The sequence below is a fragment of the Stegodyphus dumicola genome, chromosome 3 (genome assembly GCF_044657685.1).
Source record: "Stegodyphus dumicola isolate Sdum_Otavi_A_Nest chromosome 3, ASM4465768v1".
NCBI classification, from domain to species: domain Eukaryota; kingdom Metazoa; phylum Arthropoda; class Arachnida; order Araneae; family Eresidae; genus Stegodyphus; species Stegodyphus dumicola.
The window spans coordinates 16520232-16542319 of NC_140770.1; the positions used below are offsets into that span (position 1 = coordinate 16520232).

Here is a 22088-nt window from a genome sequence, read left to right on the forward strand (position 1 = left end):
GCAAGATATCACTAATTCTTCATGTTTCTTGCTTCAATAAACCTAACTATTTTCCAAGTTTATATTTATTCATTTATTTTAAAAACAATAAAATATAATACCTAAGAATCTTATATTGTATTTTTTATAATATATATGTTTTTTTAATAAACATGTTTTCTCAAACCATATTTTGAAAAAAAGACAAAGAGATGAATTACTTTTTCCTTCAACTGTATTGCTAGCTTTCGTCCTTCAGTGACAAAATCAATGTAAGTCACTTCATCTGCTTCTATGGTAGAAAGAGTTGCTAACCACTCTTCTTCAACAAGACCGATGATTCCAAACTAGAAAAATTTAAATTACTAATTATGAAAACAATGGAGAGAATATTGTGTTTTTTTATAAAATTCCTATTAGTTGTTCAACAATAATATCATATCACATAAGAACAAAAAATAGTTATAGTGTTGTATTGACAAATTTGTTAGCTCATCATATTAACATTTGCATACAACAGCATAAAACATAATGATACTTAAAATAAATCATAACAAGTAACAGTTCCATGTCATTGGATATTGTATACTGCCAAATCCAATGACATGGAACTGTTTCAAGGCCATGCACCTTAAAAATAGGTCCTTTATATTTATATCCTTGAGTCAATATTTATACACATGTTCACATTATTTCTGGAGCCGAATGTAAGTAATTTGTTTCATAAGGCCTCTAATCTGCCATAGCATAACTCTATTTCACATCACCTTCAGATAGAATTTTGACATTTGGGGAAGAGGTGAATTTGTTATTGCTTCTGAAGAAAAGAAAATCATGTCTGATTCAAATCTGTTCTGAACTAAGGTTGCTTTTATGCCTAATCTCAAACTTCATGTTAATATGCTTCTCGACAACTTGATAACAACTCTTGATAACATAAGAATATTCCACTAAATGAACTATAACAATAGCAGACTATTCTCTCTACTCCATGCTATAATGATATAACTACAATGATTCGTATAATAAATAACATTAAAACATTTGTATTTTGAACTGGATTTGATGGAGCTTCGAAAATAAAATAGTATAAAGAGCTTTAACTTTACGCCAACTTAAAAGAACAGAGCAAAAAATACTGCTCAGTCACTCTGCTTGTTACAATTATCCTGCAAACATGATAAAACAAATAATTAACTTTATGATTCAAAACTTTTTATTTTGTATATACTATCAAAAATATATACAGTCAAAAGTCGTTAATCCAGACTCGTTGGGACTTTGGCGATTCCGGATTATAGATCATCAGTTTAAATCTGGTAAGATGGCATGCAGAAATTATAAAATTAAAAATATGAAACCGTAATTTATGAAATAAAGAAAAATTATGATCTAAAGGGTATCAAAATTTACAAAAAAAAAAAAGCTTATTATTTATTTGTTTACTTTATTAAACATTTCTTTCAATGTAAGTTGTTTAAGTTGCTTCGTTTTTTATGTGATAATACATTCTCTTTAATTCTTTAAACAGACATAATTTCTTGTTCAGTTACAAAGTTCCACTGTTCAAGTCCTATAATTGCTGTGTCAAGAATACTGACTAATTTTTCAATTGAAATTTTTTCGTTTTCAATAACCTCTGTCACTTTCTTCGCTATCGGAAGCGAATTATAATGACGAGGAATTTGATTTAAATCATATCAAAGATGAAGTACATCGAGATAAAATACTACATTTAATAAGGAATTATAAGTCAAATAAAATAAAATCATCTGCCCTGAAGATAAGGATAGTGCTGACAGATCAACTTCCAATTCATTGCGCGGCGCCGCGGCGTTAAAGATAAAAAAAGTTTACATAAACAAAGATATGCCTTTATCCATTTTTTGTAGCAATTCCACTTTTTGTTTAATGAACTTCGAAACATACTTTCGCTTTGTAGATCATTTACATATTAATAAATATATATCAGAAATTCTATTTGACATAATCGAAAGTTCAAGCCTACTTTTATAAAATTGCTCTAACAGTCTGCAAAAAATAATAAGCCGGATCCAATTCGAAGATTAAGGAACAACGCAATCTGCAACATTAACTGAAATAGATAATTAAATAATTTTAGCTTAGCTTATACCGTCTGTTATACATTAAACGTGTACTCGTAAATGTATTTTGCGCTCGCACAAGCATATTCTCAGCCGTAAAGGCCTTACGCGTATGCATCAACGCGACGCATGTGCAGAAAGTTTGAAGCTTTGAGGTCCGGATTATAGATCATTCCGGATTATGGGTGTCCGAATTAACGACTTTTGACTGTACAGAATAAATAGACATGTATTTACACATATATATTCTATATGTTGTTATATCTATATGAATCAAAAAATTCTTTAAAAAAGTAAAAAAAGGCAAAGAAAAATATTACCCTTTTTCCTTTATTCTCTAATACAAATGTTATTAGACCATTAGCTAAAGGTTTTCCAGTCTCATTGTCTACAACATTGCTTATCAGCCATGGAAAATTTGTCTGTGAAGCAAAATCCATCAAGATATCCACACCAAAATCTACAGCAATAAAAATTATTAAACAGCAAATACATAAACTAAGTAATCAAGCAAGGAAAAGATTTCCATGGGTAAATAAATTTGAATAAAAATTACTATTGTTTATAGCTCAAATATGAAAAGGTTCTTAGGAATAAATATTAAATTAAATAAATGCTAAAACTATAACGTTGGAATAAATATATCAAATGGAGAAACAGTTAATTCCAAAACTATACAATTAATGCTTTAAATTTTTTGATATAAATATACATATATCATTGGATTATATATATAAAATTCTGCATGGATATTACTTCTTAAGCTGCTTACAAATTTAAAATTTCATATTACATTAGAAATAAAATAATTTATCTAATTTAACTTTCAAACAAAATTTTGTATGATGAAGATAAAAGGCAAAGCAAAGAACACATTGAAAAAATAATTCTTAAAAGCTTCACAAATTTTTAAAAATTTTTCTCACCTGGTCATCATATCATTAGTCTGTACGAAAAGAAAATGTATTTAAGGGTACTCCCATGTTGCCCCATTGACCATGAAACTGTCATCAAGTAAAGCAATTTAGCACCAATTATGGATAACTATGACATCATAACACACTCATAATATCTGCCTTTTTGTCTGATGTAAACCTCATTGATTCTCAATAAGTCACATTTTGTTCTTATGAATAAGGATATAAATTAACTGTTACTGCTGTATTTTCCTCTGGCATTTTGTAAGAAATAATTAAAATTCAGTACTTGCATTCTACAGAAGAGCAAGTAGTGAAGTATTTTCAAACAAAATCTTACCATCATCACCAAAAAATATGTATCATTAAACATAATATGGTACTTTATTTGAAAACAGATAAACAATGGTGTTGACACATGACAAATTATGACAACAGAATATCCATTTGAAAAAGAACATGGTTCAAGGACTGTAGAATTGCATTTGCATCTGCAATCCAATTTTTATATAGTTGGTCAAGAGAACTAACATTTGCTGAATGAAAAAAAATTACAGCTGGATATGGCTGACAAAACAGTAATAGACTGGAACCTGAATAAAATTTGTACTCATAGCATTCTAAACAAATCTTCTAGTAAAATTGGAGGGCATAACAAAATAATTAGTAAATAAGTGGTGATAGGTGACAGTTTATTAGGTAAAGACTCATTAGTTCCTTCAGAATTCTACAGGAAGGACTGGTACAGTTTCAGCAGGATCTCTGGCAGCTTCCATGGTTTGATGATAGTCACCTTATGAATAAATTTATTCCAAGAGTAACAATGTCCAGCATGCTAACCATAATGTCCAGCATGCTAACCATAATGTCCAGCATGCTAACCAATGTCCAGCATGCATGTCCAGCAGCAATGGAAATAGTGTCCAGCATGCTAACCAAGGAATAGATTACATTTGGTATGAAAGGCACTGCTCTAATAAAAATCTTTAATTTAATACTCTTTGATGATAATCTAACTACTGTTTTAAACTAATGGCCTCTAGGAACGTACAAAATCTCTCAAAAATGTGTATTTCGAGAAATGAGTGGTATCATAGTTTACGAGCACTGTAAATAAGAAAGAAAAAAAAATTACATAGAAAAAGCACGTTCAAGTTGAAATGATAAATTCAATTGTTGTCACTGGGTATACAGACTGGGGGGGGAACTAATGAAAATTGAAATAATGTGTTTAATATTGTAGTAATGACACCAAAATTTTGAATTATGTACACCCACTCAAAAAAAAGAAAAAAAAAGAAGTAGTTCTGTGTCTCCTTTTCTACTGGGCCAATTGATGAAATTTAATTTGTGTTTTACATGTCTTGAAAGCACTTTCTGAAGTGAAGCCAAAAAAATGAAATTATTTTGACTATTTGATTACTTTCCCTTTATTTAAGACATTCCGAATATTATTCCTTAGAAAGCTAATCTGTGTTAAAACACAACCATTTTTGAAAGTTTACTATACTTCAGCAGTTACTGCAGCTATGTTATTATAAACATTCATACATATACTCATAATATAAGCATAACGATCATAATAAACATGAATGTGAACTGACCAAGCGGAACGAGAATGCAAATTATTAAGATCTTGATAGAAATTCAAACGTGTGTAGTATTTGGGTGGGAGGAAAAGAATGCCGAATGTACCGGAATTTTCTACTGCTTTCGCAATTCTTTGACCAACAGAACGACGGGCACCTGTCTATACTCTCCGCGCACACCAAAGGTTATGTTAATGCAAAGAAAGGGGCAAAAGCTATTTCCAAGAGTATGATTCACCATCTGACATTCCATATTAGGAAGAAAAGTTGTTTATTTAGTTTTGGCTTTGGTACGGGGAAAAATTGCGCGTTCATTTAAAAAAAAAGCACTAAAAGCAAAAAATAAGCATTAAAAAAAAAAAAAAATAAGGGCTTTAAAGAAAAAGTAAGCACCTATAAGGGCCTTTATATTTTATTTTCAAATATAAGGACTTACAAGCACTTATAAGGACTGCTACGAACCGTTTTCTTTATGTGTACATGTGTGTACGTTGTATGTATGTATGTGCACTTTTGATTTGCTTGTGTTCCATCTAATATATTTTTTCAAGGTTGCAAACAAAAAGGTCAGTACTATTGCATAGAAGAACCTCAAGTGATATTTGAAATTGTGTCAAATTAGGTAAAAAAGAAAAATGTCGGTATTGTCAGAATAAAATTTCCTCCTCTTTGGGATCTGCCTCTAATCTACAAATTAATTTTTATACTGTGCTCTGGCACAGTTCTGAGCTTATCTGAATAACAAATCAGTTATTCTCAATTCAAACAGGACTAAATGTAATACTTCTGCCTATCAGTATCACTTACAAAATTTATTTTTTTGCATATGGAAAGAAATGTGTGTTAAATTTCTCCTTAATACTTAGCTTTATGTATCACTGTCAAGCATAATATCGATACAGAAGCTTATCGTGCTCTTTGGTATCCAATTATAAAAAAGATATTAAAAATGAAAAAATAATAAATTGCTTGGACATATTTGCCTGAGTCATTTCTCAAGCTGCAGTGTGTTGATACTTATGTTTTATTATGAAAATAAGCAACAACATTAAAAAAAAGATCCTGGTAATCCAGAAGTCCAGATTTTAAATCATACCATAATGTTGGATAGCTATATTTTGGACTGAATCATTTTAATTAATCAATTACTTTTTAAAATTACATTATCAAAACTTTCTCAGTTTTAGAAAACTTGATTTAAATGAAATTACGATAAAAATAGCAGACAATAACACAGCAAACAAAAATTTAACAAACATTAAAAAAAAAAAAAAAAAAAGAGAGAGAAATACATTAAAAATACTGTTTAATACTCATTATAAATTTAAAAACTTCCTTTCATGTATTATTAATAAATGTTTACTTTGCATCACTACTAAATTTGAGAAAAAAAATTATATATGATTAATTTTCCATAAAAATTTGTTTGGAAATTTAAAATTCAAAATAACTGTGGCAATTCACTGGAGATTGGAACAAAATCTGTAAACCACATCTGACATTATATATCTTCAAACAAAGATGCCAAATTTCAAAATGCACCAATATCATATATTTTAGGAATACCATGAGTGTCTTAGGAAATATATATCTTAACAATTCATGTATATTTAGGGAATTTTGAAGAAAATATTCAAACTTATTTTAGAAATGCCTAGAAATACTAAAACAGATAATACTTTGAGACAATACTAAAACTTTTATAGGCTATAATTCAAAATGTTTTTAAAAAATTCATAAAAATTACTAAACATATTAAATTTAAAAAATAAATCATAAAAAATGCACAAATTTTATAGGGATTGAACTTAAATTTTGAATTTTGAAAGTAAATGAATCTAAAATTAAACATTAGAACAATGCTACACATGAATCTAATATATATCCTAGGTCAGATTTTTTAAGACATGAAAAATGCAAGTTGAATTTTGTCAACCAGTCTAGAATAGGAGATATAGAACAGTTCCACTTTTATTTTCGAGTTGGTGAATATGGAAGAAATAAGATTACTCCATCATGAATGTCAATAGTGTTGTAGAGACATTAGGTATTTTTGAAGCAGGACTAGTGAAAAATGAGTAACGCCTTTGCCGGGAATCGAACCCCAGACCTCTGGAATACGTGCCCAGTGTGTAGACCACCACACCACGAAGGCATGCTAAGAAGGCGGGGGAAATACCTTATATACTCCCCCTTTTAAAGGGTGATTGGGGTTTTAGGGGACCGCCAAATCCTGGATGTGAAGAATCATCATCCACCAACCGTTTTTAGTTTGGGCGTCACTGTAGAGATATTAAGTATTTTTTGGAAGCATGAGTGATGAAAACTAAGCAACAAATTTACAGAGAATCAAACCATGGACCTCTGGAATATGCACCCAGCATGCAGACCACTACACTACGAAGGTGGGAGAAATGCCTTATATACTCCTCCTTTTAAAGGGCAACTGACGTTTTAAGGGACCCAATCGCCAAATCCTGGGTGTGGAGAATCATGATCCATCACCCTTTTAGTTTGGGTGCCATTGTAGAAACATTAATATTTTTGGAAGCATGGAAGATGAAAAATGAGCAACGCCTTAGCTGGAAATCGAACCATGGACCTCTGGAATACGCACCCAGCATACAGACCACCATACCACAAAGGCATGCTAAGAAGACGGGAGAAATACCTTATAGTGTAATAAGGAAGAATAACTTGAAGGACAGAAAAATAACATTTATAATTTTACCTCATAGAATATGTTTGGAGGAAAAAACACAAAAATGTAATGTATCTATTTTTTAGATTTTGTCATTAATTCATCTCACAGATACTAAAAAAGTATACACAAATTTCATACATTTTCAGTATGCATGAAGTTTTATACATAAGAACCATCCATAAGAACTAACTGCAAAATCTAAGCAATAGTACTATATTTCCTTACTGTTTAATTAATTTTAAAATGCTAATATAAGTAAGTTAATAACAAACAAGCTAACGTATTTGCTATGAAATCAAAATACAATAATCCACAATACACCACAAGCTGTTAGATATGACTGTTAGGTGAATTTATGCAGTTAAAGTTTTATTCACAACACACAGAAGAGTAGTAGCATCTTTAAATTTGTGCTGATTTATATTCAGCACTTATGATATACTGCAGGTTTTTACATGCTGATTAACAGCTGTTTGATAGTCAGTCATCAAAATATTTTACAAAAGTCAGAAATGAAGTACAAAAAATTTAGCAATACATTATGGAAAATAAGTTACCAAAGTCATGATTTCCAAATACAGCACAATGTACTCCAAATGAATTCAGTACAGGTACCATCTGTTCTCCTTTTGTGAAAGTACTCACTAAAAATAAAATCATTTAAAAATATGATGAATATAAAAATATAAAGTAAAAAAAAAAAAAAATAACAATTAATTTTATAGTATATAACAATTACATTCATCAGTTCCCAGTGTCAACAGCAACAGAATACAGTCAAAAGTCGTTAATCCGGACTCGTCGGGACTTCGGCGATTCCGGATTATCGATTTTTCTGGATTATAGATCATCAGTTTAAATCTGGTAAAATGGCATGAAGAAATTATAAAATTAAAAATATGAAACCGTAATTTACGAAATAAAGAACAATTATGATCTAAAGTGTATCAAAATTTACAAAAAAAAAGCTTAATATTTATTTGTTTACTTTATTAAACATTTCTTTCAATGTAAGTTGTTTAAGTTGCTTCGTTTTTTATGTGATAATACATTCTCTTTAATTCTACAAACATACATAATTTCTTGTTCAGTCACAAAGTTCCACTGTTCAAGTCCTATAATTGCTGTGTCGAGAATACCGACTAATTTGTCAATCGAAATTTTTTCGTTTTCAATAACCTCTGTCAATTTTTTCCCTATCGGAAGCGAATTATAATGACGAGGAATTTGATTTAAATCATATCAAAGACAGAAATATCGAAATAAAATACTACATTTAGTAAGCAATTATAAGCCAAATAAAATAAAAACATCTGCCCTGAAGATAAGGATAGTGCTGACAGATCAACTTCCAATTCATTGCGCGCCCCCCGCAGTGTTAAAGATAAACGAAGTTTAGATAAACAAACGTTAAAGTTTAGATAAACAAAGGATATGCCTTTATCCATTTTTTGCAGCAATTCCACTTTTTGTTTAATGGACTCCGAAACATACTTTCGCTTTGTAGATCCGTTACATATTAGTAAATATAAATCGGAAATTCTATTTGACATAATCGAAAGTTCAAGCTTACTTTTATAAAATTGCTCTAACAGTCTGCAAAGAATAATAAGCCGGATCCAATTCGAGGATTAAGGAACAACACAATCTGCAACATTTACTGAAATAGATAATTAGAGCTTAGCTTATACAGTCCGTTATACATTAAACGCGCATTCGTAAACGTATTTTGCGCACGCGCGAATTCGCAGCCGTAAAGGTCATACGTCAACGCGACGCATGCGCAGAAAGTTTGTAACTTTGAAGTCTGGATTATGGGTGTCCGAATTAATGACTTTTGACTGTATAAAACTTAATCTTAGCATGCAATAACACTTAACTTTTATAACAATAAAGACTAACCAAAAAAAGTACTATGATTAATATTTAAGTCTCATCAGTTCAAATCAATGAACATAAAGATACTGTTCTATATATGACCTTATCTCCTTACTACATGCTATGTCATATATTACATACAATGAAAAATTTGCCTGCTTAAAAATGTTTTGTTAATAAAGTTTTTAGATTAATGTTGAACATTAAATACATTAAATATATCAGTAATAACAGCAAATGTGATATTAACAGAATACCCAAAAACATAGCTAGTATAATTTTCAATAGTCAGTCATAAAAATCTGGCAGATATGCCTCTTCAGCTTTTAATTCCAAGTAAATAAAAAAATGGTTACAGTAGATTTAAGGGTGCAACTTGGATTATTGCTAAGCTGCTGTTTCATTTATCGCCAAGTTGTTGTTTCATTTATGGTAACCTGAGTAGTTGAATGCTATGGAAACCCTATTATGACGTTATTGGTTGCGTGATTGCCGTGAATTTGAATGATGGGAAAAGGTTTGAAAAGGCTTGTTTGTTTGTCAGATTTTGGATAAGATGTATGTTGTTATTTTGTGGTTTACATGGTACAATGGCTGAATGTGGTAAGATTAATTTGAAGTTTCTGTACGATTTGGAATGAAATGGAAAAAAGCATTAATTGCCTAGTGTGTAAATGAAGGTTTACATAGCAGTAATTATAAGTGTCCTGTTTGTTGGTAGGAAATACGTATGGTCGAACGCCGGAAGACACCGGCACTACAAAGGATATTTCTTACTCTTATTTTTGTGAATTTATGTGGCAATGCCAGTATATAGATTCCAATTCAGATAATTTTAGGAAGTTTTTGGATGCTGTTAAGAAATTTTGTTTAACTTAAGATATGGAAATTTCTAAATAATATAAGTGGATATTTCCTTTGTGTAGTTGCTAAGATGAATTTCTTTTTTTTTTTTTTTATGTTATTTCATTGTTTGATTTAAAATGTAGTTTATTGAGATTATATATTTTTTATTGGCTGCTGCTTTTAAGTAAATATAGATTGTTGTGTACATGGACAAAGTCAAGGGAATGCACAATGCCTAGTTTGTGAAATTCTCTGATTTATTTATTTATTTTTTAGTGAAAATAGGTTGATCTGCACATGGATACCAAGTTTGTACAATTCTTTGACTCGTTATTTTTGGATTTCTGTAGCGGAGGCTTTTGGATCGCTGCTACTGCTATAATAGTAAAATTGAGAAGCTGTAAAATTCTTTAATTTAAAAACTACATTTCTTTAGATAATTAAATACTTGTTTATGTTATGAAAAGCAGATATGACTCAAATATTATTTTATTTAATTTCAAAATTGTTCTCATCTTGTATTCTGGCAAGTTTTTCTTCCTTTTCAGAATGAGTAATTCACGATGAAATAATTCTATGCTAAAAGAGGATCAGATATGGCATCAAGGTAATCATGTAGGATGTGATCTACCAATTTAAGTTAGTTTCTTATTTTTTAGATGGCACCACTAAAACTGGTTATTAGCCCAATGGGGCAGTTTGTCCAGAAGGGCTACTAATTTCGTTTTATCATTGCATTGGTTCACTATAAACAATGCTTCACTTTTCAAATTGTTGCCACCAAATATTAGAGCCCTGCATTATATTTAAAGAAATTAAATAACGAAGAATCTGCATGAATGTATGCATGTCTCTCGCACTGTGAAAAAACAACGGTACCTAGAGACATCAAATTCTGAATAATGTGGTCTTCCACTCGAATATGGTCATCTGGAAGCCAGAAATTGTTTTATTACCTATTTCATATTTTGTAAAACTTTTATGAATTTTTGATCAACAAACTCAAAGATTTCGAAGCAAGCAATGGCAAAAAAAATTTCTTTTTATCTCCAGTGTGCGAGACTGTGTATCGGAAATTCTAAAGTTATGCTCTTAAATTATTTTGTGATATTTGTGTTGAATTAAATTTTATGGTTTAAGTGGAAAGAACATGTTACTTAAAAAATAAATGTTCAAAAAAAAGGCGGTTGATCTTTACAATATGGTAACTGGTAGTTTGGCGACATTTTGGAGGCGATAAAGGTTACTTACTACCTGGGACTTTGGTAATAATGTGAGCAGTACTCAGTTCCGATTACGCATTATTTTGTGTGAGGGAAATGAGAGATCATGGGATATGTCATGTGATATTAATGGACGAATTACGGTTCTTTAATCGGAAAAGGGGGGAAATCGGGAAAAAATCTGGAAGTTTTGTATTTGGCTTTATTCTGTGTTGTGTGAAACAGTGTTCGTGAATTTTTGGATCCCATGGCCGTAACTAAAGTGAATTCGAAATGGGTATTTATCTATGTATTAATTTAATGTATGTGCTCATTTATATTTTAAGTAGTGTTTTTGAATTTAATTATATTTTAATTAAATGATAGTTATTTTGTGAATTTTATGTTTGTAGGAATTTGGTATACGTTTTAGTTGAAGTAAACGTGCATGGAAATAATTTAAATATCTGACACTAAGTATTTGTAATGGTTGCGGTATGAATTCGTTGGTGATGTGTATAATGTAATAGATGATTTAGAGGTAAAAGTTTTTGGATATTTTATTTATTTTATATGTGGAAATGTTCATATTTGGAAAGGGTAAATACTTTTTCGCGATCAGGTAATTTCATATATGTTCTTTTTACCGGGTTTAAAGATTGAGAAAATTGTCATGTATTTTCGTGAAATTTTTCTAATTTATGAGAAAAAAAGCAGTGTACATGGATATAGTGAAGAATGTGCGCAATGCCATTTTTGTGCAATTCTGGGATGTTTTTTTAAGTAAAAATAAGTCGACGTGTACATGGTTTAGTGATATTTTAATTAAATGTTAGTTATTTTGTGAATTTTATGTTTGTAGGAATTTGGTACACGTTTAAGTTGAAGTAAACGTGCATGGAAATAATTTAAATTTTTGATACTAAGTATTTGTAATGCTTGCGGTATGAATTCGTTGGTGACGTGTATAATGTAATAGATGATTTAGAGGTTTTTGGATATTTTATTTATTTTATATGTGGAAATGTTCATATTTGGAAAGGGTAAATACTTTTTCGCGATCAGGTAATTTCATATATGTTCTTTTTACCGGGTTTAAAGATTGAGAAAATTGTCATGTATTTTCGTGAAATTTTTCTAATTTATGAGAAAAAAGCAGTGTACATGGATATAGTGAAGAGTGTGAGCAATGCCATTTTTGTGCAATTCTGGAATGTTTTTTTAAGTAAAAATAAGTTGGCGTGTACATGGTTTATGTATATGTGTTATTTTGAAAAACGCGTAAGGAGTATGGTATTGTGCACTTTTTCCCAATTTTGCAGTGAATATTTGTCATGATTAAGCAGTTTTGTTAGATAAAATTTCTAGCATAAGTGTAATTCGGCTAGTAGATTGTTGGAAGAAGTGTTCAGTAGATAAAAAGAAAAGAAACATGTCTTTACTTCATGAAGACAAAATGGCGGCGGGAAAAAAAAATAGAGGGTTGCTGTAGGAGAGTTGGTCGCCAAATTTTCGCCAAAAAAACGCCAAGTTACCATAATGTAAAGATCAACCAAAAAGGCTTTTTAGGCATAATATAACATCTGAAAACTATCAGATGACTTTTATTATTTTTTATTTTATAATACTTATTTGTACTCTTCTGTTATCAGGACCGGAATCAATCTCTTTTGAGAATTTGCAAAGGGACATAAAGAGGATTAATTGAAAAAGAAGCCCAAAAATATTTAAATGAGCACAGCATTTAATTAAATACAGCAAATAATACAATAAATATAGTATTAATAACAAAAATTAATTAACTTACTGATGGATGGAGCAAAAATATCTCCACTGAATAATATTAGAGGATCTAAATCAGTAAAGCTTTTTAGAGCTGTGCAGAATCTTGCAGCTCCTCCAACAGGCTCATACATTTGACTTTCAACATTGTAGCAATCATTAAAATGCAAAATAGTAACAGCCATTTCAAATTTAATCTATAAATAAAAAACATTTATTAATGAACTCTAAACACAGATATCAGTAATACATTAGAAATGCTCAAATTTTCATGATTTATATTATGCATTTTATCAAAATAATTACAAATAAAATAATTACAAAACATATATTTACAACATGTGAAATGAAGGAATGTAACTGATGATCATAGCAACCAAACATGCTTAGGGCAATTTCATAATTTTAATATATATTTCAATGTAAATAATTACAATTACTTTTAACAATTCAATTCATATGCATAGAATCCAAAATGAATACTTAATTATGTTTAATTATTCTAATAAAATTCAATTTTCTAGTTTCATAATATCTTACACTGGAGTTTGTTCTATATATGCATGCTTGTTATAAAGCATTTTGGTCTCATATTTAAGCATATATAAATCCATCAAACTAAAAATTATACTATTATTTACTTGTATGAAAAAAATAACAAATAAAGAAAAATGTGTTTTTCCTTGAATTACAATAAAACATAAATTTAAAATCACTCATAATGTCTATAGCTTACATAATTACACTGTTTACATAGTTACTATTAAAAATAGAAATTTTCCATTTTACTACAGTAATAATTTTGCTAATAAAATGTGGTAACTTTTCAGTAAGAATTAACTAGTAATTTTAGTGCAAAATAAACATGAGAAAATTACAATAAGACTTCATAAATTATAAGTAAAAATATTACTACCATCATTCAGACTTACTGCAGCAGTTTATTATTTAAAAGGTTCACTCTAACCGGAATTCGATATCTACATATCCATTGAAATTAGCACTTATTTCTTTATTAAATTTGCATGCATATCGATTGCAATTAAAACGAGCGAAGACTTCATGTAACATGGATTTTAATAATAGGTTCCAAGAAATCTTAGTTTTCCTCGCATCTGCCAAGCACAAATTCCTACATCTTTGAATCGCTAAAAATTTTCTGGCCTTTATTAATTTATCAAAAATCAGAAGAAGCAGAAGTCCTTTAATAAAGCTGCAGAAGCCCTTTAATATCAATTTCAGTGATTGAAAATTCCAAAAGATTTAACCCTCCCTCTCACCCTAAAAAAACAGAAAGGTAGAAAAGAAAAGATACTTCTCGCACTCGTATTCTCTCGTACAACAGAATTAGTTTATTAACAAATCATAGATTAAAAAAAAAAAAAAAAAACAATATTAAGTCACATTTACATTTACAGATAGTAGATGCGTTTATCTTTCACTTCATTTAAATGGGAGCTTTAAAACAATTAATATACGATTTTTCCTTATTTTTTTTTTATTGATACGCACACGAAGTACATCTCCGCTCTGTTAACGCAGTTAAAAATACTGCCTCATCCTGGTACAACAGGAAAGTGGAAAAAAAAAAAAAATCATTCTCCTTCCCGTCCCAAAAACAAAACAAATGACACAATTCATAGGAATCCGATCTTTCGGAAAGCCAATGAATGCTGCCAATATCTTCACGATAATAAAAATTTTCCCGGATCTTTTTTTTCCCAGCTGCATATTTCTCAATTTTACACGAAAATGCAATATAAGCTGAATTGTAACGCCCATATTAAAATTTTATATTTTTACGATAACAAAACATTAAGTGTGTAACAGTGTTTACTCGAAATAAAAAAAAAAATAGTAAACGTCTAGATTTCAAACGTTAATTTACAGGAAATACAGTTTATAATACAAGCGTTGGGAAATAGTTACTAACTCGACATTCCTATTTTGTGATTTTAATTATTTAATAAACTATAAAGCATTTAAGTTAAGATTCTACAAAAGTGACTTGAATTTCCTCCCGTAAGGCCTACATTGTCTGTTTTCTTTCTTATGATATATATAAAGAGAGAGAGAGATATGCGTATATAAAACTGAAATGAAAAGAATCAAAATGGAAGATCAAATCGCAAAATAAAATGAGCAAAATATGTTTGTTTTGATTTTAAATATATATTATATATGCTATTTGGAAAACATTTTCTGAGATTGGTGGCAATACTTCTGTGAAAGAAGTTTTCTGAGTTTTGTCATTATTGTTGAAAACCTAAACATATCGCTTACAAAATGCCTGAACGAATCGCAGGTTAGTAAATTTGTATAATAATCTTCGAATGCATAATTCTTGTAAAAATATTCTGTCAGACTGAATGCAATTGATGGTTAAACAAGTGTGTATTGCCTTGACACAAAAATACATGTTTCTGCTGTCCATGTATACATGATAAAATGTATACAGGCTGCATATTTTTTGTTTTAAGTAAATCTTGTTATGATAATGTGTTATTTAATTGATTAGGTATGTACGTAAAAGTGTGAAGAATTTGTGAACCTTGCAAATGCTTACGCGATTTTTTTTTTTTTTAAATTTTCGAATCTTTTTCAGTGTTGTTTATTTTTATGTCTCCTGCGGATTTTATGTGCAGTGCTTTTCCGATTTACAGTGTAATTGTTATATTCGGTTTTTATTCTTCTTTATCATTATATAGCTTGGAACTTAATTGTATTATTCAAATTAAAGGACATATTTATGCATATGAATGCTCTCTTCAAAGGTTTGTTACAGTATTCTATGATCAGCCTGTTTGGTTTAGGAATTAGTCGAATGCATCGATGAATGTAGCCATTTTAAAGACTGGTTTTCTCAGCAGTTTATTCCTTTTGTTAGATAAGCTTCTAAAATAAAAAATTAGGAAAGCAATTGTCTTTCTTGACAATGCTTCATCTTATCTTGATGCGAAACAGTCATGTTACGAAGGCGCAAGAGCAATGTTTTCCCTCCTGATGTGACTTCGGTATATCAACCAATGGATATGGAAGTATTGTAGAAGAAATACAGATGCAAACTTCTTTCATCTCATGTCTTAGTCATGGAGGAAGGATGTGATATGATTAATAAACTTAAAATAAATAAAAGGATGTGTTGGACACGTAGTAAGTGGATATCTAAATTGTGAAATGAAAGTGAGCATATAAACCTTATTTGTTCCTATAGGAAATTGCTGGACCATTCAGAAACTGAGTTGAAAAAAAAAAAAGGAGATTTGAGAAAATTGTGAAATAATGAACATTTTAAAAACGGTTATTGATGGTGATGTTGAAGGCTAGACAGGGCAGGAGGAAAACTGTACACTCTTAGGTGACATGTTTACACTAGTGCAAGAGAACAAGGATAAAAATGAATATATAGATAGAATTCAGTATGAAAGTTAAAAAGCTAATTCTCAGCGAAGATTTATTGGTTGTGGAAGAAGTACTGCATTAATTGGAGCAGCAAGGTCCATTTGCTATGGACATTTTGTTCCTCTCGCCTACACAAGCTGCGTGGAGTTAAATGAATGCGAGAGACAATCTATCATCACAATATATTTTTCTGCTGAGTCACTAGTCATTTCTCAATTTTGCAATTATTTTTTTTTTTTAACTCTCAATAATTTTTAAAGATATGTTATATTTTTTCTGTGGCCTATATTGTGCTAGAACTTCCATTAGAATACTATGTAGTAAAATAGTATTAATTGTGGTAAAAATATATTTCAGGTGCCCCTTAGCAATTGGCCAGCAGGGCACAATTTCAAGATGCTTGCTACACAAAACAAAATAGCAAATCAAAGAATAGCACAAACTTTGTGTCCATGTATACATCCTTCTATGAGAGAATCGCACAAACTCGGCATTGTGCACTCCCTTGACTTTTTCCATGTACACATTAATACATTTTCACTTTAAAAAAATCAGGAGAATGATGACGTCATATAATGTTAAAACAAAGTTACTCATCACCAAAATTGAACAAAATTTGTAGCCAATTGAAGCTCAATAAACTGCATTTTAAATCACACAATGAAATAACATAATAAAAGAAAATACAGTCAAAAGTCGTTAATCCGGACTCGTCGGGACTTCGGCGATTCCGGATTATTGATTTTTCCGGATTATAGATCATCAGTTTAAATCCGGTAAGATGGCATGCAGAAATTATAAAATTAAAAATATGAAACCGCAATTTATGAAATAAAGAACAATTATGATCTAAAGGGTATCAAAATTTACAGAAAAAAAAAAGCTTAATATTTATTTGGTTGATCTTTACGTTATGGTAACTTGGCGATTTTTTGGCGAAAATTTGGCGACCAACTCTCCTACAGCAACCCTCTATTTTTTTTTTCCCCGCCGCCATTTTGTCTTCACGAAGTAAAGACATGTTTCTTTTCTTTTTATCTCCTGAACACTTCTTCCAACAATCTACTAGCCGAATTACACTTATGCTAGAAATTTTATCAAACAAAACTGCTTAATCATGACAAATATTCACTGCAAAATTAGGAAAAACTGCACAATACCATTCTCCTTACGCATTTTTCAAAATAACACATACACATAAACCATGTACACGCCGACTTATTTTTACTTAAAAAAACATCCCAGAATTGCACAAAAATGGCATTGCCCACACTCTTCACTATATCCATGTACACTGCTTTTTTCTCATAAATTACAAAAATTTCACGAAAATACATGACAATTTTCTCAATCTTTAAACCCGGTAAAAAGAACATATATGAAATTACCTGATCGCGAAAAAGTATTTACCCTTTACGAATATGAACATTTCCACATATAAAATAAATAGAATATCCAAAAACTTTTACTTCTAAATCATCTATTACATTATACACGTCACCAACGAATTCATACCGCAAGCATTACAAATACTTATCAAATATTTAAATTATTTCCATGCACGTTTATTTCAACTTAAACGTATAACAAATTCCTACAAGCATAAAATTCACAAAATAACTATCATTTCATTAAAATATCACTAAACCATGTACACGTCGACTTATTTTTACTTAAAAAAACATCCCAGAATTGCACAAAAATGGCATTGCGCACACTCTTCACTATATACTGCTTTTTTCTCATAAATTAAAAAAATTTCACGAAAATACATGACAATTTTCTCAATCTTTAAACCCGGTAAAAAGAACATATATGAAATTACATGATCGCGAAAAAGTATTTACCCTTTACAAATATCAACATTTCCACATATAAAATAAATAGAATATCCAAAAACTTTTACCTCTAAATCATCTATTACATTATACACGTCACCAACGAATTCATACCTCAAGCATTACAAATACTTAATATCAAATATTTAAATTATTTCCATGCACGTTTATTTCAACTTAAACGTATACCAAATTCCTACAAACATAAAATTCACAAAATAACTATCATTTTATTAAAATATAATTAAATTCAAAAACACTACTTAAAATATAAATGAGCACATACATTAAATTAATAAAAATTACCTTACAATCCTAATTACTTTAAACTAAATCATTGCTAATAACAATTTTCCCAATAATACTAGATCCCTTTCCACCTTACATTTACAACAATGCATAAAAATAATATCCTTAAATAATTAAAAATACTAACTTACCTAATCTTCTTCAGAATCTTGATTACGTGGCGGATACACTTTTCTTACTTCTGTTTCAGAATCTTTAAAATCATACTTATCTTTCAAAGCAAGATACCAGGTAAAATAAATAACATAATAAAACATCTTTATTTCTCTCTCGCACAACCTTAAAAAACATTTATTACTATCCTTTTCAATACCACTAAATACCCATTTCGAATTCACTTTAGTTACGGCCATGGGATCCAAAAATTCACAAACACTATTTCACACAACACAGAATAAAGCCAAATACAAAATTGCCAGATTTTTTCCCGATTAAAGAACAGTAATTCGTCCATTAATATCACATAACATATCCCATGATCTCTCATTTCCCTCACACAAAATAATGCGTAATCAGAACTGAATACTACTCACATTCTTAACAAAGTCTAACTAACCTAATCTTCTTCCGATTCTTCCTTACATGGTGGATACACTTTTATTATGGATTCAATAAAATTACTGAACGATTTTTTTTCCGAATTTGATAGAATTTGATAAAAAAAAAAATCTCTTTATCACATCTACAATTCACTTTAGACAGCGCCATACAATCCCAAAATTATTCAACCCTACTTCACACAACACACAATGAAGCTTAATACAAAATAATATACATCCACAGATACTTGTCCAAATTCCCCCCTTTTCCGATTAAAGAACCGTAATTCGTCCATTAATATCACATGACGTATCCCATGATCTCTCATTTCCCCCCCACACAAAATAATGCGTAATCGGAGCTGAGTACTGCTCACATTATTACCAAAGTCCCAGGTAGTAACCTTTATCGCCTCCAAAATGTTGCCAAACTACCAGTTACCATATTGTAAAGATCAACCATTTATTTGTTTACTTTATTAAACATTTCTTTCAATGTAAGTTGTTTAAGTTGCTTCGTTTTATGTGATTTACTTTCTCTTTAATTCTATAAACAGACATAATTTCTTGTTCAGTTACAAAGTTCCGCTGTTCAAGTCCTATAATTGCTGTGTCAAAAATACCGACTAATTTGTCAATCGAAATGTTTTCACTTTCTTCACTATCGGAAGTGAATCATAATGATGAGGAATTTGCTTTAAATCATATCAAAGATGGAGTACATGGAGATGAAATACTACATTTAGTAAATTATAAGCCAAATAAAATTATAAGCCATTAGAATTATAAGCCAAATAAAATAAAAACATCTTCCCTGAAGATAAGGATAGTGCTGACAGATCAACTTCCAATTCATTGCGCGCCTCAGTGTCCTCCCCTTCCCCGTCGCAGAGCAGCGGGAAATTGATAAACAGATTTCGGAATGGTTAGAGAAACGAAGGATATGCCTTTGTTTAAAAGACTAGTTTTAATAGAAACATACTTTCGCTTTGTAGATCCTTTACATTTTAGTAAATATATATTGCAAATTCTATTTGACATAATCGAAAGTTCAAGCTTACTTTTATAAAATTGCTCTAACAATCTGCAAAAAATAATAAGCCCAATCCAATTCAAAGATTAAGGAACAATGCAATCTGCAACATTAATTGAATTAGATCATTTTAGCTTAGCTTATACCGTCTGTTATGTATTAAACGTGTATCATGCGCACACGCATATTCGCAGCCATAAAAGTCTTACGCGCATGTGTCAAACCAACGCATGCGCAGAAAGTTTGTAGCTTTGAGGTCCGGATTATGGGTGTCCGAATTAACGACTTTTGACTGTACATGTTATCGCATATACATACTACAAAAAGGAAATATCGGCTTACCATATTTATAAATTTTTGTGACTTCAGTCTGTGACACACAAAATTCCTTAACAGCATCCAAAACTTCTCTAAAATAATCTGAACCAATTCACACATAAGTTCACAAAAGTAAGAGTAAAAAATGTCCTCCATAGTGCCAGACTGTCGGCGGCATTTCTTGCATGAACCTTTCTTACGACAAACCATTTCAGAGCCATCTAAATTATCTTTACATTCAACCATATGTATTTCCTTCATACAAACAGGACATTTATAATGACTACTAAGTAAACCTTCATTTACACACCAGTTAATTAATGCTTTTTTCCCCTCTTCAGATTAATCTCATCACATACAGCCATTTTACGGTGTACAGCACAAAATAAGCAACATATTTCCTAACTGACATCCAATGCAGAAATAAGACCTTACGACCTTACAAATATTTTCCCATCAGTCAAATTCACCACAATCACGTCATAATAGGGTTTCCATAACATTCAACTACTCAGTTACCATAAATGAAACAACAATTTGGGGATAAATGCAACAACTTGGTGATAATCCAAGGGGCACCCTAAAATATAGACTAACCTTAGTTGTTAACAACTGGCCCCTTATTCTATAAAACTTTAAAACATTTTGATTAATTTATCGCTCTCTCAGTCCACATGATTCTATTGCAGGGGTTTTGAACCGGTAGTACGCAAGAAGAAAATAGGTGGTATGCAAAGTAGCAAGATATTTTTAACTATTAAATTCAGAAATTAAAACCCCAACATCCTGATTGGAATCTGTGCATATAGTTAAGCATATGTTGTCATGAAGTTATGTGTAAAAGAGATAGGCCTGCATTAGTTAAAACCATGAAATATTGGTCTTCATTCTCAGTGGTCGAACAGGCTTCCTTTGTAAGGTTTTCATGGTTTTCATGTGCGAAAACAAACATTGGGCAGTTTCTCTTCAAAAATCCTTCCATGAAAACATCTTTCCGTATAAGCAGCTAATCAATATAATATAAGCAGCTAATAATAATAATAATAATATAAGCAGCTAATCCGTATAAGCAGCTGCTATGTAGCGATAGAGGTATAATCTTAGTTAGCATTGCCATAATTAAATAACTTGAATGTTGGTAGGCAACCGAATTTCCTATTATATTCTCAGTGATGCTTCGTAATTAATATACTTTTCGATTTTTTATTAACAGTCCAAATATATCAGGAAAGTTCTAATATTGTGTTCTTAAAAATTTTATCATAAAGAACATTCTTGGATCAATGTACTAATAAACACATGAGTAATATAATTAATGTGAATTTAACCATATAAAAATATTTAGTTCTTATTGTATATGTGTATGAATGTTGTTGCTTAAAGCTTTACTTAAAAAGACAAAATAACTCTTTGATGCTTTTATTACAGATCGAGAACATGAACCATTTTCTAATCCTTTACCTCCTACTGATTTGAATGCTCGAAATGAAGAACATTCGTGAGTATCTGTTAAATTTTATTAAATGCTTAAACAATTCTATAATTCTCACTTTAGCCCTATCTTATTTATTTATATAATTTTGTTAAAACAGCTTTAGTTTACTGTAATCAAATAGAAATATTTAATTGAATATTTATTTATATTTG

At 30.2% G+C, this 22088-nt stretch overlaps 2 protein-coding genes across 5 annotated transcripts in view; one reads left to right on the forward strand and one right to left on the reverse strand.

Moving 5' to 3' along the window:
* LOC118193941 (uncharacterized) overlaps positions 1 to 14638 on the reverse strand; it is a 50347-nt gene extending 35709 nt beyond the window's left edge. Inside the window, exons 1-5 of one of the 4 annotated variants that reach the window (XM_035365127.2) lie at positions 14515 to 14638; positions 13028 to 13199; positions 7852 to 7938; positions 2405 to 2544; positions 201 to 326 (exon numbers count right to left, since the gene is read on the reverse strand). In XM_035365127.2, the coding sequence (XP_035221018.1) occupies positions 201 to 326; positions 2405 to 2544; positions 7852 to 7938; positions 13028 to 13187 (513 nt within the window). In that variant the 5' untranslated portion in view covers positions 13188 to 13199; positions 14515 to 14638. Of the gene's footprint in view, positions 1 to 200; positions 327 to 2404; positions 2545 to 7851; positions 7939 to 13027; positions 13200 to 13918; positions 14296 to 14412 lie in introns of those variants that run through there. The other 3 variants (XM_035365113.2, XM_035365119.2, XM_035365107.2) reach the window with 3 other exon arrangements.
* Positions 14639 to 15095: 457 nt separating this feature from the next.
* The window catches only part of beag (IC cytokine homolog beag), a 56491-nt gene continuing 49498 nt past the window's right edge, over positions 15096 to 22088 (forward strand). Inside the window, exons 1-2 of the mRNA XM_035365083.2 lie at positions 15096 to 15307; positions 21870 to 21939. Coding sequence (XP_035220974.1) covers positions 15289 to 15307; positions 21870 to 21939 — 89 coding nt within the window. The 5' untranslated portion in view covers positions 15096 to 15288. The remainder of the gene's footprint in view (positions 15308 to 21869; positions 21940 to 22088) is intronic.